The sequence below is a fragment of the Sturnira hondurensis genome, unplaced genomic scaffold, assembly GCF_014824575.4.
Source record: "Sturnira hondurensis isolate 20B ecotype Veracruz unplaced genomic scaffold, ASM1482457v3 Scaffold0014384, whole genome shotgun sequence".
NCBI lineage: Eukaryota > Metazoa > Chordata > Mammalia > Chiroptera > Phyllostomidae > Sturnira > Sturnira hondurensis.
The window spans coordinates 18,300,697-18,318,813 of NW_028087015.1; the positions used below are offsets into that span (position 1 = coordinate 18,300,697).

Genomic DNA, 18,117 nt, shown 5'->3' on the forward strand with positions numbered 1-18,117 from the left:
TATACAATTGGTTAAGACGAGCTCATGTTGGACTATCGGGCTAGGGCTCCCAGTCCTATAGAACTGGTGTCCTTCAAGTTTGGACACAGAGACAGACACACACAAGGGGATCGCCAGGTGAACAGGTGATGCCTGCACAGCCCAGGAAGGCAGCAGGTGCCAGCCAGCCATCAGAAGCTGGAGGAGTAAGGGGAGGCCCGGGACAGATTCACCGTCATGGCCTCAGAGGGAACTGACCCTGCCGATGCCTTGATCTTCCAGCCTCCAGACCCGGGGGACAACACAGTGCTGTTGTCTGAGCTGCCCAGGTTCCGCACGAGCAAACTCACACAGGCGGCTCCCGAGAACGTGAGGGAGAGAATGGTTTTCTTGTGAGACTCCGGGGAATGGCAAGAAAGCAGGGCCCTGCCCTTGAGAGCGGTCATAGTGCTTGCTGTGTGGCCTTGGAGCGCAGAGACCAATAGAAACAAGCTTCTCTACCTTTTGTAAATACACTTACTCACGTTAGGATATTTTTTAACTAAAACGTCAAAACAGTGCCTTTCTGCAGAGTAATGAAGGAAACATTAACAGGAAGCTTAACAGGACTGAAGGACTGATGGGTGATGAGCCCAGCCCGGCTTCCTGACCGAATGCCCCTCTCGCCCCTGCTTTTTCCAGCCTGCAGCTGGGCTGGGCTCCTTCCGCCTCCTCAGGTCCCAGGGTAATTTGGGACCTATGGTCCCAAATGGATTATGGGTCCATGGTCACCTTTGCTGCTGTTTTCTTCTTTTTCTCTTTTAGGTACTAGAAACATTCAGAGGCCAAGGAAAGCTTTTTCTCCTGTTTTTTTTTCCCTTCCTTTGACTCCTCCCCTACAACAGCAGAAGAGTCTGATCCTGACTACAAAGGTTGTTTCCACCCTGTGAGCCAGGAATGTGAAATCCCAGCCACTGGTTTTCACTCCTCCCCTACCCCTCCTCCCTCCCGTCCTGCCCTGCGCCCTGGAGCTGTCTCTGGCTGGAGCTGATGGCTGGGGGTAATTTGTCTGAAGGGCTTTGCACAGAGTCCCTAATTACCAGGCTAGCTGCCGTGACAACATCTAGTAACCCTCAACTTCTATCAACTGCTCATCCAAGATTGGTCAGAAACAGCTTGTATTCCTTCTGAAGAGCAGAATGTTGAAAAGAAAAATTTGATAAGGTTGTTAAACAGATGTAAATGGATCCCCAGCCAGGGCTGCAGTCAGGGGACACTGACCTGACCTATTTACAGGTGACAGCTTTGACCCCGCCTAGACAAGAAGAAACCAGAGGGCCCACTCCAATCCCTAGCTCCTCGGACCTCAGCCTGCCAGGGTCACGGACTGTTGCCAGCATCAGTGGTTCTCAAGCTTGTTCATCCAGTAGTTGCCAGCCCTTGTTGCAAAATGCCATGAAATATTAACATTAACCAAACCATCTATGTACATGTATTTTCCCATGGGAATCGAGGAGAGAGCCCTCCTCCCATTTTAATAACAGGATAGTATGTGTATTTCCAAGAGGCAAATTGGGGAACTCCTTCTAATTCACATTCCCCAATTCCTGATGCTGAAAGTCTCACTACTGCTTGGCCCCCTATGTGTTGTTTACAGGCTTTTGGCAGGGGCCGGTACCTTCACCCCTGTGTTTCTAACATATCAGTTCCGAAGTGTGTGCTTGTATGGCTGATACTTAAATCACTTCACCAAAAACAGTTGAGTGACTTCTATGCGTCAGGCACTGTGAGGAACCTGGTCACCTGCATCAGGCTACGTCACAGACACACGGCCCATCTGTAATCCGCGAGGTGCCACATTTATCTGGAAGATATGGGAAGGGAGGTACCAAGTTGCCCAGGCCTAGGAGAGAAGGCATAAACCTATCCACAAAGTAAGTAAAGTTAATATGAAATATTAACCCATGGGCAAAAATTCCATCTCACTGGAATCAAGGCTTGGAAGAGCAGGTTTCATGATGATTTACTGTGTGGTGTCTGCTTTCCTCTAGAGAACACGCCGAGGTCATGTCCGGATTCCCAGGGTCTAGCCCAGTATTTGCCATGTAGGAGGTGCTCAATACATATTGACTGAATAAACGCATGAATTCCTAACCCCCAGACAGGTGGCTGGGACAGGCTGATGGCAAAAATGTCCCAGAAGAAGCCATCTAGACCAGCCTACAGTCAGTTAGAGCCCCAGTGCACCCACCGAGATCCGCAGAGCCTCCTCCGGACTGCCAGCTGACCACAGGGGAGTGAGCACAGCCTCGCCCCAAAGCACTGCCCAGCCCACCCATGGTCTGGTGAGCAAGAACAGGTGCTTTTGTGTGGAATCACTGAGTACAGGGGTGATTTGTTACGTAGCAATAAATTGTGAGACTACATTGAAACTGCGTGTTCATTCCTAGCACCCTTGTTGGTTTAAATTACATCAAATTATAGCTATTCATACTTTACAGGGCTGCTTTATGATCCATGAATAACAAAGAAGTTTGTTGACAAGGGAAGACTGAAACAGAACCACTCCAGAAACAACTTTAATTGTTCATTGTGACAGTGTCATTCCTCTGAGCTCTGCTGTCTGCCCAGGCGGTTCTGGAATGGGGAAGGGGCCGTACAGGTCACTGTTGAGAATAAATGTATAAAGAAGTAAGAAATCCACAGCAGTGGTTTCTACATCTATATGAATTCAGAGGCTAGGCAATACTAATTCCATGAGGGCAAAATTAAGTTGAACCCAAATGAAACCAAATACAAGGTCATCAAGTTATCCTCTCTTTTACAGACTGAGAGAGAAGTAAGGTGACAGCTGTACCTTGCCCACTGGCTTAAATTCGGGTCTGGCCATGGCAAACCCCACACACTGCAATTTAAAAAATGGTATCTCATAGGTGAGTCCATGACAAGACCAATGACTGCAGCTTAGCTTAAAAAGGGGCAGTTAGCAACGAGTGTCCAGCAAAGGCCACAGACAAAAAGGCAAAAATACTCCAAAGGCTCCTGCAATTTGGTATCTAGAGCCAGGCTATGGGCGTGCATAGCACAGATATGAACTCCTGGGCCACTAGAAACTCTAATCTTCAAATCTGTCAGCCCAACACACTTCCAAGCGTCTCCTCACTTGGCTTACTGCAAAAGATTTTGGGGTGGGGGGCTGTTGGATACTTTTTTTTGAGTCGTCCTCGTCTCACAGTCTGCACCACACATTCCCAGGAAGTGCCTGTGTGGTTAGTGAGACCTGCTCCAGCCATGTTTGGGGACACCCATGGCCTTGTGCAACTCTCAAGGGCAGGAGACTGCCTGGCTCACTGGTGCGGTCCAAAAAGAAAAAAAAAAGCAGAGAAAACAAATACGAAACACAAGGAAGAAAAATTCTTCAGCAACTGCAAACTTAATGAAAAAGACCCAGTGCTGGGGCAGACACAGTGACAGAGCCCTCGGTGCTCTTTGACCCGAGCCTATGGCCAATGTCCAACTGCCGCCCGGTAACTGATGCCCGGGATGACGCAGCGTGAAGGTAAGGAGCTATGTTTGAAGCCGGTATTTTCAAAGTTGAAGATGCTTACATTTGAAATCGCTTTAACTGACCCTCTAGCAATTGATAAATTATTAGTAGACACAGAACAGTATGAAGCATCCAAATTCATCTAGACTGGAAGAAAATCTAAGGTAGAGAAGTTCATGCTGGGGACTGGGATTTCTCCAATGACTGAAAGCGTGGTGGAATACACGACCTTTGACAAAAATAATCTGAGGGCACCTAACCAAGGCACTAGATTGTAACCACGGAGATTATGCAGAATGGTAAAAGGCATCTAACTTTTCTAAATATTAAAAATTTCTTTGGAGACCTTGAGGTTATACAGAAGCAAAAAGTAGAATATACAGATCTTTCTTGGCTAAAGATGTATTAAACATTATTACATGAACATGAGAACAAATCTGCTTTATTCAACATGGTTGTCCATGGCATGTCACAGAAATGCCCACTGGTGTCAATGGATCTCCAGGTTACTCAGATACAGGCCCAGGGCTCGCTGCGTGATGCCCACCCTGCCCATCTCCTCTTCCCACTCCGCCCTTCCCTGAAGGCCTTCCCACTGTCTCCTCCTCCCCTCCCCTTTGTTGTGTGGGCTCTTTAGTGAGCTATTCTACAGTCTCAGGCTCCAGACTTCCCTTACCTGGTTACCTGCTCCCGCCCTAGTGGAGCCCACCTCTCACGTTAACAGTGAACTCCTTCTTGCTTTATTTCCCCCGACTGACAAACGCCTGTGTGCCTCCCACATCCTTTCCTTGCCAAGACCTCCTTCCCTCCCGTTTACTCATGGTCACTCTGCCCTCTCAGTCCCGGGTTGGTTTTTAACTCTCCCCACTTTCACTCTGGTTGACCTTCACCATGTGTCCAAAGCTCCCCCTGGCTGCAAACAGCTTTTGCCAGTGTTCTTCTGGAAATCGGTACTAAGCACACACGTTCCCCCAGGGACGACATCTACTGGAGGAGAGGGGTGTATCTGGCCGCCCTATCTTTCAAAGCTATCTCACCTCTGTTCCCACCTTTTAATCAAGAGGACCTGGAATAACACGCACATACTATTTATTCAATAAATCTTCTGTTGGACCACTGATAGCACAGATGGGGATTAGATTATTTTAAAAGTGAGTTCAACAAAGGGTAATTCTTACTCAGCTTTAGTCGAAGCAGGAAGATCAGTTCTGTTACTATAAGTGGTATATCTCTTTACAGTTAGCAGTCACGTTAATAACACCAAAAGGAGAAATGGGTGAATTTTACCAGTACTTGAGACTATGTCAAAAAGAAAAATCTGCAGGGTTTAAATGTATAGGAGGCCTCATGTTGGGAAAAGTAATTAATATTGTAAAGAATAAAGTAAACAAAAGATTAAGTAGGAAACAAAGGAAAAACAAACCAAGAAGAGTCGGCCATTGAACTGGAAAAGAAATGCAGAATGCGAGGGTGTTGTTAAAATCACAAGCCACGTGATGGGCAAGAAGAGTCACTGTTTGGAATTTTATAGGGCTATACCAAAATATTAATTTAGAGCACTGGGTCAAATCCTTGACTCTGCCCTGTATCACAGATAAGGGAAACATTGAAAAGAGTTGTGTTGAAACACGCTCACACACTCAGAGCCAGTTAGGAGATGACCCACTCACTCCACGAGGCCTTTGAGAACCAGCCTCTTCCTCCTCTATGCTCTCCAACACCCTCCTAGAGATGCCCCTGGAAAGCTGTAAGATCTGGGTTAAAGAATAAATTCATTAAGGCGACGGGGACATAGCACGGAAAAGGGAAAGTTTAAGACAGTCGGGCCAGTTTCACCGGAACAAAGGAATACAGAGCAGTTAAGTTTCGAGCCTGGATTCCTGTGGTTCACATTTCCACTCCGCAAGTTAAGCATGGTGGGCCCGTGGTACACGTGCTTCGGGTGCTTCCTGCAGGCCCCTTCGGGGCTGTGCATGAATGGAGTAGAGATTCGTTTTAACATCAGTCCAAGTACCATTAGAAACATGGCCTGGGAATACACGATAGCTTCTCAAGTTGAACATATTTGGATTATCTGCCTTTTTGTTTCCCCAGGTCCCTGTTCCCCGTCACAAGCATAGTTATCCAAGCGGTGACTATCACAGGAGGAATGTGTGTAGCTGTCTTCAGCACGGCGAAGATGTGAGAACAGGTTCAATGTCTAGTGCAGGTGACACATAAAGTGGAATCTGCAAGGGGGCGATGTTTACTGATGGTAGAAAAATAGTTTTGGAAAAGGCCAGGGACGGCATCAGGCCCGCACACTGTCTGGAGCCTGCAGTCAAGTCAATGGGAGACAAAACCCGAACGAGACCCAGGTATAGAAAAGCTAATGGAATCACTGAAAACGGAAGGAGAAAGGAAGGGAGGCACAGATGCCTGACGCAGTGGAAGGCAGGAGGCAGGAGTGGTGAAAGATTTGCAGACAACTCACACAAGGCCAACACACAAGAAGAGCGCAAATCGTTAAAATCTGAGTTTGGAGTGTTCAGGAGACACCGGTACGAGCTTTCTCAGCCACTGTAGAAAGCATCTGTCTGGTGGAAGGAAAAGCACTATGACTATAAAAATATTAAAAGTGGAAAAAAAGATTGCTAAATATATCTGGGATGGAGAGCCCTTTTGGTTCAAATTTAAGATTTTGTGGTTCTACTTTAAAGTTGAAAAACTTAGATTTAACTTGGAAAATGACAGGGATGCTTTTCTCAATGGCCACAGGCTCCTCCCAACAGTTTCAATAGTGTGGGATGCTCAGCTTTTTCTTCCACATTTACTGTCAGCCCCTGATAAGGTATTCACCCCAAGTCTTATTCGACCATGACCGAGACAGAGAGTGTTGGGTTTATTTAGAAATCCAGATAAATAGACTAGTAGCAAAAGGGGGCTCATTTTCATGTTTAGACAAAAATTTATTCAGATCTAATTTACATTATGTGTGGAATTTTCTCAAATACATATAATCATGAAAATGACCCAGATGAAATCTAGCAGCAGACGCTTTCTTCAAAACTTAGGCCACAAGTTCGTGTCGACGGCGTAAGCTGGAGAGAGAAAGGCGTCTCTTTCTCTCCTCCCAACCCCATCCATCCCTGAGGCTCTGAGCTGAAGTTAAACGGTAAATATCCACACACATCGGCTGAACATTTCGTCTAAGAGGAGCATCCTCTCACCCACACTGTTCTGAGCACAAAATTCTATGCAATATTAAAAAGGCAAACCACAAAAACCTTGCTCCGTTTACTTTCAGATTCACAATTACGTGAGTAAACATTAGCTGCCATCTGAACACACTGTGTAATGGTTTGAATTAATCTTCTGGCTCTTTTATTCAACATAGGTCTCTTACAACCAGTGCCAGTTTGAAGGTACATAACGTGTTTAGGAAGGTGTCATTCACACGCTCTGGGCAACCGGGTCCCATAGACGTGCCATTCCACTTCTACACCAGGTAAGCTGGGCTGCCTTAAAGCCAAGGCGTCCTGAAGTTATGGCCTGGGGTTTTACCACCACGGAGAAGGTGGCAGCAGCAGGACTCTGGCCCTAAGGGGAGGTGCTTCTCCAAGGTCTTAGTGAACCTGGAGGCTCGTTACCATACAGATGATACAGCTTCCTTGTCGTTTCACGGACAGACTGTTAGGCCAAGAGTATTTGGTCTTGTCTTTGAACAAAACAGAATAATGAGGCCCTTATAGAAGAAGTTAATGTTGATACATAAAACAATTTGCTATTTGTTCTCACCACTGACAAGTATTAATTTTAAATAACATCCTTTTATTTTAATTCTTAAGATTAAGTGACTGCATACTAATGCGTGTCTCTAACAAAAGCACCTGCTATTTCGTCTATCTTACTGAATGCTAATCCTAGATCACGTCACCTATTAATAAATCACTCCCTCTGTGTCACTGTGTTTGAGAATCAGAGAAACAAAACTGCAGCTTTCCAGAGAAAACACATTTTCTCATCTTGAGCTAGAAGCACAGACTTCATTCCTTTCCACTCTTGAAATTGGCATGAGAAAGATGTAATTAATTACTGAAGAAATCACTTATTACAATAAACACATTTACATAAATGAAAAGGCAGAAACATACAAAAGCTGGATTCTCAAACGCTGTGCCAACAGCTTACCTATCAGGGTGTGAAAGATGGCGGCGATGGCCCCAGCCACCACCATGCACAGGACAGCTTTGGTTCTGTCCCGCTTGCTGTTCACGAACACCAGGCCCACGTTCTTAAAGTCACTCATGGGACCCGTGAAGAACTTCATGAGGGAATAGGCCAGCCCGTAGCTGGCCAGCATCTCCACCGCATCCTCCTTGACAGCCGCGATGCCTCGGTTCAAGGCCTGTGAGGGGAGAAGACAGCCCACGAACTGCATTAGACATCTCTTCTCATCTCCGGGGAATCGCAATTCTAAAATAAAGCTCCACAGATCATGTTTCTATGGAAACACTAAGCAGCTTCTGGGGTAAAGCTCACGGTAATTTCATAAAAATTATTAGCTTTCATTTTCATCCATATTAGCTTCAGTTTAAATATCTTCCTGGGGGGAGATGCCTGCCCTTTAAAGTCATAAAAAAGAAAAACCTTAAAGACCATTTTACATTAATATCAGAAAATAATTCTAAGGAGTTCTGGCTAAAAGCTTAGCATGTTAAATGTTATTTGTAGGCTGACTCTATATAACAGCAATAGGCATTTGGGAAATGAGTCAACCACTTTAGATGGAGTGGATAATGGTATATACTTTCCTTTAATGAAGGGGTGTGTGAGCGCATGTACGTGCACGAACATGACCTGAGATGGTGTGTGTGTGTGATGTAGGTGTCCTTCAAAGCCTTGAGTGAGTTCTGGGCTATGAAAAAACACATTGAAGAAATTTATTATGCCATCGATGGATGCCGTTCACCTGACTCTTACTGTATTTTAATTTGAAATATATTCCTAAGTTTTGTGCAGATAAATATGAACAGAAAACCTTTATACCAAATACACAGTTTTAAAATAATGCTTGCTCAAAAAGACGTGGTCATTGATGTTCTGATTACATCAACCATCCTCCACGTGGGACCCTCTGGGATGCTGGTGGCCTGGTCAGGGTGGCATTTCCAAACTCACTTTCCCAACCACTAGACAAATCAATCACACTGGAGACACTGGGAATGGATGTCCAAGTGAAGAGAATTTTATTTTAAAAATGTTGCCAGAACATTGTCTCTGTCTTTAGGAACAGACAACTGACTAAGCAGAAGAATCAGCTCTCTGCAGAGTTAAAGACTTCTAAAAAGAGATGCTGTGCTCCAGCTGGTGTGGATCAGTGGACTGAGCACTGGGCTGCAAACCGAAGGGTCGCTGGTTCAATTCCCAGTCAGGGCACATGCCTGGGTTGCAGGCCAGGTCCCCAGTAGAGGGCACGCGAGAGACAACCACACATGGATGTTTCCCTCTCTTTCTCTCTCCCTTCTCCTCTTTCTAAAAATAAATAAATAAAATCTTCTTAAAAAAAAAAAAAAAGAGATGTTGTGTTTTAGAGCAGTTTTAGGTTCCAAACAAACTGGAGCAGAAAGTGCAGACAGTTTCCATGCAGCTTCTGCTCCACACATGCACAGCCTCCCCCACAATCAACACACCCCACCTGGGGGTTACGTTTGTTACAGTCAACAGACCTACAGTGACTCAGTATCATCACTCAAAGTGCACTAGGTGTACACTAGGGTTCCCACTTGGTATTGTAGAGTCTAGTGGTTTGGACAAATACATAATGACAGGCGCCCGCCACTTATTATATAGTTGAACATTCTATGCAAAGTACTGTTAGCAAAAAATGGATTTACAGTCAAGTACCAATGTGCAAAATGATTTTAGAAAAGTCTAGCATTAAAATGTATGATACTGTAGGAATTCAGTATCATTCTTCTGACAAAGTTGGTATTATATAAGCTAGTTTCTGATCATTGTTTCTGATTACATCTCTAACCCTCTTTTTTCACAATAATAACATAAAATTTCCCATAAGAACTTTCATAGCCTTTACAGAGTATACCTGTCACAATGCCTTCCTTAAAAGTGACTTTTTCTTCTACCAAAGCTGATGTAATAATCTCCCAAACTGATTTCCTTTTGGACTCCTGCAGTGGATGCTGTTGGAGTTGTACCAAAGATCCCTGTACTGGGCAGCGCACCCACCCTGGACATTGAGTTGGCCACAAATGCCTTACAGCTGACTGCTTCTTAGGGAAAACTGCCCCCCGCCACTTTGGGTTGGTTAAGCGACACCTGACCCCAAGGCAGCATGCAGCCAATGGCTGGCTGACCCAGGGGAGAGAAATATCAGCTCTCCTGCCTCAATGAGGGACTGTTCTGGTACAATTCATGCTCCAGAGCTCCCTGTGGGACCAGGGGGGAGCTAATTTCCAGAGGAGACCACATACCTACTTAATGTTTCCCAACTGGCCTCTGCTTCTCTCTCCTCCTGAGAACACTTGCTTCACAGATCCCTTGGACAAGAATTCCCCAACTCAGATCTGCTTCCACAGAACCCAGCTGAAGACAACTTCCAGTTGCATTCATCCCAGACACCGAGAACGGTGCCCGGTTGTTCCTTTTCCCTCCTGTTGTTTCCCAAATCTATAGCTGTAACTAGTTTACGTTCTTATTGCTAAAATGTTGGTTCAAATTTAAATGATACCTGTGATTAAGCACAAGTTTTAAAAGCATGCCAGAGGGTATCTAAATAATGTAGGATTAGATTTTTTATGTCTTGTTGGCGAAACTTTATTTTTTGCTAAAAAGACACTAGCCCTGGCTGGGTATCCACTGCAATGCTATCTTTTTTTTTTCTTTGAAATCTTTAAAAAAATTTTTAAAATTTATCTGTAGAAGGGAAGGGAAGGAGAGGAGAGAAATATCAATGTATGGTTGCTTCTGGTGCATCCCCTGCTGGGAACTGGCCTGTAACCCAGGCATGTGCCCTGACTGGGAATGGAACCGCGATCGTGTGGTTCGCGCAATGCTATCTTTTGTGCCAAGAGTTCACTGACTGAGGCCAAAACCCAGGGCTGAGGCAGGTGAGAAGGAAGAGGGTACAGGGAACAACAGCGCTGCTGGCAAGATGGTGTCCGCTCAGCAGTTATGGTCACCTGGGGAAAGAACCCAGGGTGCAGAGCCACGCAGACCGGAGCCAAGGGCTGTGCGGGGCACCAAGCAGTGACTGGAGAAGGCACTTCAAACAAGGATTTTTGTCTATTTTGTTTACTACTCTACAACCATCTCCTTGCTACACCATAAACACTCCAATATTTGTTAAATAAATGAGCTATTTTCTACCAGGAACTTTAATGTTCATAATAATTTTCATGAACTTTAAGAAAATAACATTGATTGCAAGATGTTATTACTCGTAAGACATACCATTAATTAACATTTTAATGACCACATTAAAAGTACTTAGTGATTAAAAAACATATCCTGATTTTAAGAAAGATTAAAATGTATGAAAAAGAGCTTTAGATGAAGGACATATACCATATTAATATTATCAGCCTTTTTAATTATTCCTATTTGTAGTAAGTATTTCCTCCAATTTGTTCACTTTCTTAACTTCATGATAATGTAGTCGACCAATCATTTCATGGCATTTCATTCTATACTTCCGGACTCCCTCATTCTTACCCACGCAGAGATAAGGAATGGTGTTCTAGTTCATGGTTTCATTTGCAGACTTAGCTTATTAATCCTCCTGGAACTTATGCTGTGAGATATGGCTTAAAATTAATTTTCTCAAAATAGTGTATTTCTTCAACACCAGTTTGAATAATATACCCATTGCCCACTTATTTGTGATGTTTTCGTATCTGTCATTAATTCTTACATGACCTTCAGTCACCTGTCATTTGCATCTGTCTCTCTCAATTTGCTTACCCTGTTTTTCTTCATAGATGTTCATTATCTGACATTATATTGTGCGTTTATTTGTTCTTTGTCTTATTGTCTCTCTTGTCCATTTGGAGTAAGCTCCAGGGCACAGAGAACTGTGTCTGGTTTATACTACATCCCCTGACCCAGGACATGACAGGGGATCACATGACCACTCTTTGACAGAATGAAGTAAAACGATCACAAGCAGTATAAATGTTTACAATGGCAGGTGAAGACATGAAATATGCTAATGAGCCCAGAACTCCTTAGAAGACCTTACTCAGATGGACTAGACAAGGAAACCCCTCCAAGGGGGTGACATTTGAGCCGAGTCCTAAGAACAAGAATGAATCAGTTGAATGAAGAGCTGGAGGAAGGCAGAGGCCTGCAGGAGGGCTTCATGCTGTAAGGAACAGAAGGGAGGTCAGCAAGAGAGGTAGCGAGGGACAAGGCGAATTTGGAAAAGTAGGCGATACTGAGGTCATTCCAGGTCATGGTGAAATTGGTGTGCTTTTTTCTAGGAGCAGTGGGAAGCCATCAAAGGGTGTGAGCAGAGGGGGTACAGAGGTTCACACTGGCTGGGGGATTAAAGTAGACAGAAGAGAAAAAGGCAGAAGCAGGAAGTCCAGTGTTGTGGTCACCCAGGGAGGGAAAGTATTGGCTTGAACCAGGGTGGGATAGTGGAGACCAAGAGAAATAGGTTGCTTTGGAGGTATAAAGGGTGGATCTGGTGATGGACTGTATGGTGGGCATGAAGAAAAGGGAGAAACTGAAGATAACTTTTGAATGTTTTGGTTTGAGCCACTGGTCAAATGGTGTAGCTACTGACTGAGATGAGGAGGCTGGGTAGGGAATATTTGGGAAGAAAAGGTAAGAACTGCCTTTGGGAGCCCCCTGTGGAGTCTGAGCTGCCCACCGAATTCCAAGAGAGAAGTCAAGCTGGCTACATGAATCCAAGGGAGACTTCCGAGCTATGGATAATACAAGTAGTCAGCATATAGATGGGATGGAAAGGCAGGAGATAAATGAGGTCATCTAGACAGAATACAGAAAGAACGAAGTCTAAGATTCAGCCCTATAGCGCTCTAGAAAGAAATTTAAACTCCTTACAGATATGACAAGCCTTCCATATTACATCCACGCTATGACTATGCTGTGGTTCAGCATTAATGCACTAGCTAGGCCCCTGAACACGGCTGCATCTCTCATGAAGACCAGAAAGATCAGCTGCAGGGCTTAGGAAAGAGGAAGAGCTCCTGTCTTGAAGTTCCGCTAAAGAAGTGTCACAGATGTCACTGGAATGAATTAGACCTTGGTGAGAATTCTGTCCCCAGAGAGTCATAGGTACAGAGGTTCCCCTGTTGTATAAAGGCAAATTTTTAGACATTCACGAGCCTCTGAAAGTGAAGACATGTTGGATGAGGGCCAGAGCTGACCGCACCCCAACCACTGGAAGTATGGGGCTGCCCGTTGATCACAGCCGGGTCTGCTCCCAAAGGGGACGGATGGACCCTCGCTCATACTCAGATCAGTGTTCTCTACACTGTGGACACTCAGCAGTGTGAGACCCCTGACTTAAAAACACACCTGGGTCCTGCACGCCTTAGTGTCTCCCAGGGTCTGCCCAGTTCATGGCGCTCTGTTGTATGATTCACCCCCAGAAAGTTAGCAAATGACAGGATATTAAAAAGTAAAATAACAAACACACACACACACACACACACACACACAACCTCCAGGGAAATGGCTAACAAATTCCACATATGATCCTTCTGGTATGAATGGTCTTAGATCCATTCAACCCTCAAAGAGACCATGACACTTTAACCCTGGGCCCTGGAAACCAAGAACGTGTCTATACTGTGGACAGAGAATCTTCAGAGCAAGAGACACTAATTCACCTCCATCCTGCCAATCATCTCATGCCACTGTTAACAGCAAGCCTTCCTTGCTAGCTGGTTGGAATGGAGTGCCCCCTGGGGAATGGGTGCAGGAGGCGACCCCCCTCCCTGAGAGCAGGTCTGGGGGACACTCTGTCTATGCTAACCTTCATCAGTCCGGTCATTGTCTCAACTCCTCTACCTTCTCTATCTTGGCTCCTCCTGTCTGTCCTCCTTACTACTCTAACCTACACTTCATCATCATTCCTTTAACCCCACATATCAATACCCACACCTTCTTATCTGAAAATCTATGACCGTGGAGTCAGCAAATCATCGACCTACTCCATGCTGATCAATATTTACAGACCTCTACTTGGGCTTTGAGAGCGGCTGGACCCAAACATACAATGCAGACTGTGACCACTACACACTCCTTGTCTCCATCCTCAACTAGGCTGCTAGCAGCTCGGTTACTCTTCCATCTTGTCCACTCTCTTCCCTCAATAATCCCTCTTTCTCAGCAGATAAACTCACCTATTACTTCATCTGGAATATGAAACCCATCAGGTGGGAAGTCAATTTCTTGTTGCTTTTTTCCCTAAAATAAACCTCAACAAAACACACCTGCCGCCAACCCTTCCTCGCCTCCTTTCTCCTCTTCCAATGGAAAGGTCAGTCTCGCCAGGCCAAGTACAGGGCTGTCTACCTGGGCCTTTGCATTCGTATCCCTTCAACCTTGTCGGGAAGCTTGTCACGAGCCATCACCTTCCTCTGCTGTTCTTCTGCTTTCTGCTGCTTGCTTGACTACTTCCCATCAATATTTACACAAGTGTAAGTCTCTTCTGTATTAAAAATAAACCTGCTTGTGACTTATCTCTTCTTCTGGTTACCACCCTCTTTCTCACCTTCCTTTCATGGATAATTTCTCACCCTTTGCACTCTTTCCCCCCATTTACTCCTCAGCCTGTTAGAACAGAAGCTCCAAAAGTGCAGGGACCTGACCAAGATGCCCAGAACCACAGCTGTAACCCAGTCATATGACAGGCGATCAACGTACAGTAACTTGTTGAATGAACACACTGATTCTGATTTCTGTCTTCCTCTCCCCAACAGGCGCTCTTCCTGCTAAACCAAACGGGCTCTTGTCTGTCCTCAACTGCCTGACCCCAGCAGATCTGACCCTGTTGGCCACCGCTGCTTTGAAACAACTTTTCCCCTGGGCTATGACATTGAGGTTTCTGGGGTTTTCTCCTATCTCTTCTGCACCAGCTCTTTCTCCTTGATGCTTTCTCTCTCTTTATTTCTTTAATATTGGCATTCCCAGGGGGCTATCTGGGGCCCTCTCTTGTCACTTCCCTTCTCGCTCCCCCACTTCCTCCTACAGCTTCAATTACTTTCTGTTTGCTCAGCATTCTCAGATCCACCTCTCCAGACTTCTCAGACTTTTCTTGAGCTCCAAATCCACATATTTCCACTTGCATGTCCCACTGGCACCTCACACTCTGCATTTCCAAAGCAGTTCACCCACAAGGCTACTTGGGTTCCTGCAGATCCGACTTTCCTCTTGAGTTCCATCTGCATGAATGCATCCAGGGTTCCCACCCACAAGCCTGAGGGTCTCCCTGGATGTCTTTTATGCTCACACCCACACATTTCTTGGTCTAGTTCATGCTTTTAGTTACACTTGAATCTGTCCACTTCTCTCTAGCTCCACTGCCATGTCTTGGATCAGGTCATTAATAGCCCTTTTGTCCCCAAGCCCTCCTCCAATCCTCCCCACTGTGGTCAGATCACAAAAATCCAAATGCCAAAAAGTGCATGCAAGGCACTTGAGGACTGCCTCTGCTCACATAAATTGGGCTCCATGAATGTTGCTCTAGAACAACATTGGTGCCAACATGGTTAGTTGGCACCAATATTTGTGCAAGGAGTGAACAACTACAACAGCCATTTGTGTTCTGATCTTACTGTCTCTTTGGTTTCAACTCTCTACACTTGCTCTTGTGTTGTTATTTATTTTTTATTAAATAACTTGTTTTTAAGAAAATTTGAATTTCTATTTTGCTAAATTGGCTTTAAGTTTACTCAAAACCTCGTCTTTGAGTTGCTCTGCAAGCAATCTCCTTTTGGTAACGCTGGTCTCTCCTCTGCTTTCATGTCTGGTCTCCCTGTCATTTTCTCCACCTTCCCAGCAGGTTTTCCCTTCTGTTCTGAATTTTGCATCTGCTTAGTCCTCATATCCTTCCCCATGAACATCAATATACAGTGTTGTGCAAAATGTTTACCCTGATATGCAAAATGTCCACCATCCCTTTAGGAATTACTCATTTCTGCAGTCTCATTACCCCAGCACTGGGGGCTCTTCTGTTTAAAGCCTCTGATAGCTGATTTTTTCTCTTCCTCCTGGTCATATTCTTCTTTTGATTTTCTAAGAACTTCCCTCAGAATTTTCATCTCTTTGTGTTCAAGATCACTGACTACATCATAGCCATCTGTTAAGCAGTCAGGTAATCTCACACCATTTCTCCCCTGAACCATTCAAATGGCTTCCAGCTGCACTGCGGTGGTTCTCTGGACCATGCTTGCTTTAAAGATAGGAAAGTCTTCTGCAGCCAACAGCTGCACAATGACCTGTGATGTAGGGTCTTTGCGAGGGGAGAAGCGCATGCTTGTTGAAATGGATCTTCATTAATTCCAACTTCTTTGAGGCAACTTCCTAACAGCTTTCCAGCTAGCTCTTTGTATTCCGGATGCATCTCTGTATAGGTAACTTGCTTTCTTTTTCATCATCCAATACTTCACACTTCTGCTCCACAAAGTCCAAGATGGGATGGACCAGCCCAGGCCTCACAGGAACCCCACGACGCTCTCCACCACTCATTCTGCCTCATCTTCTTCCGCAGCCCCCCGCACCAGTGGAGATCTACAGAAACTTAAGCCAGACCCCTGGAGCCAGCCAAGGCCTTTCAGCCTCGGGGAGCCGAGAACAAATCGGTGACGAGTTGCCCCCGTCATCACCCTGCCACCTGTGCTGTGTGTTTCAGGAGGCCTCAACTGTTAGCAGTTTTTTGGATACACCATGTTCTCTCATGTCTAAGCTCTTTTCTCAACACAGAACCACCTTTACCCCGTCCCCACCTCATTCACCTGATAAACTCCTCTCAGTTTAGGAATTGCACTTTCTGGGAAGCCATCTCTCCTAAGCCTGGCCCTTGCTCAGTGCTCCGCAACCTGCAGGGACGCCGGCCCCCGGCCCCCATCACTGCACTCAGCAGGTGCACTGTGGTTGCCTGTTTCCTTGACCCTCATCTCACCAGGCCGCCTGAGGCAGGGGCTGGCTTACTTGTCACCAGTGTTCCTCCATCTACTCAGCACGCTGCCTGCCACAGAGCGAAAAATCAGTGCATGAACGAATGCACGTGTTAACTGTAACATACAGCTTATACCTCGTAACAAATCTGGCATCGTATATCTAGTAAATAAAATCTCCAACTGCAGGTTTGGTTTTCTGGGTAGATAAACCTATGTTTGGTAGGACTATGTATGCCACATAGGCAAAGTGGTGGCAGTAGCCCTGTCCACATTCTTGGAGTCTTACTATGTTCTCAAGAGACAGGCAAGGACTGTCACCCATGTTTCCACTGTGCCATGCTGGGCACCCACTATGTCTCCGATAAAAGCTGGCTGTCCAACTGCAGACGCGAAGACGTAAATAGAATGCAATACTGGGCCCACATGATTAGCCTCTTAGGTGTCAAGCTTAAGTAAAGACTTTTTTTCGACTCTCTTTTTTTCATATACTTTGGACGTCGACTTGGATACAGGACAAACTGTTCCTCTATGGGGTCAAATGCTGCAACAGAAGTTAGCTGCTGACGACAGACGAAAAACAAGAAGTTTAGGTACAAAGGGTAAGAGAGGCCTCCCTGAACAGATCCTGGGGAGGCTGGGAGCGCCCAGCTGAGAGCTCAGTGTGCAGCTGACAGGGACCCGGGGCGGCGGGGCCCAGCTTCTGAAAGATGGGCTTGTCGGGCCCACGCAGTTCAGGGAGTGCCAAGGGCTGCTGGCCCCTGACTTTGTAGCTGATGTTCATGGCCGCATGGCCAAAAAAATTAATCATGTTGACAGGAAAGACATATGGCTGTGAAAATTCTGTATACTTTAAAAATGGCTTTTCAGATTCTTCACAAAAAGGTGGTTAGAAACTGGTATTGTTCCCTAAAATAGCAAGACATCATTACATGAAATGCTAAAAGTCTGGTTTGGGTTTTTTTTTTTACTTTTAGTAAAATGAATACATCCTCTACTTGCCTCATCCTGGGTTAGAAAAACCAGTGGGACACAGGGCTGGTGATCATTCTGTCTCGTCAGACTGTAGACTGTCACCTAATCTGTTTGAGAAAAGACTGCTGTCTACAGCTTCAACGTAAAGCACACTCACTACCGTCTCAGATGACATATAGTTTAAAAACCTTTCTCAAAACCAACATCCTCAGAAAATTCACATTTGTGGAAGGGGGCGGAATTCAGTAGGCAGAGCGACCTGTGGGGATAGCTTCTTCCAAAGACATGGCTAATCACCATTTCGGATCTCAGCCCTCTCAAGGAACCCGGGTTCCCGTAATTTTCCACTGTTATTGTTCTGTTCGTCTGTATTTTAAAAAGTGGTTTGGGTTAAATTAGATCATTTGTCTTCCCGGTAGTTTTCCAGCCATGCTTTATTTTCTCAAGGATCCATATTGCTCTAAACGAGACACCCCCACTCTGGTT

At 45.3% G+C, this 18,117-nt stretch overlaps 1 protein-coding gene and 1 pseudogene across 3 annotated transcripts in view; both read right to left on the reverse strand.

Annotated features, from left to right (window-relative positions):
• The window catches only part of ANKH (ANKH inorganic pyrophosphate transport regulator), a 123,928-nt gene that overhangs the window by 42,370 nt on the left and 63,441 nt on the right, over positions 1 to 18,117 (reverse strand). For all 3 annotated transcript variants that reach the window (XM_037063029.1, XM_037063027.1, XM_037063028.1), the window contains exon 2: positions 7,676 to 7,892. In XM_037063029.1, coding sequence (XP_036918924.1) covers positions 7,676 to 7,892 — 217 coding nt within the window. The remainder of the gene's footprint in view (positions 1 to 7,675; positions 7,893 to 18,117) is intronic.
• On the reverse strand, positions 15,501 to 16,498 carry LOC118998698 (cilia- and flagella-associated protein 36-like; annotated as a pseudogene).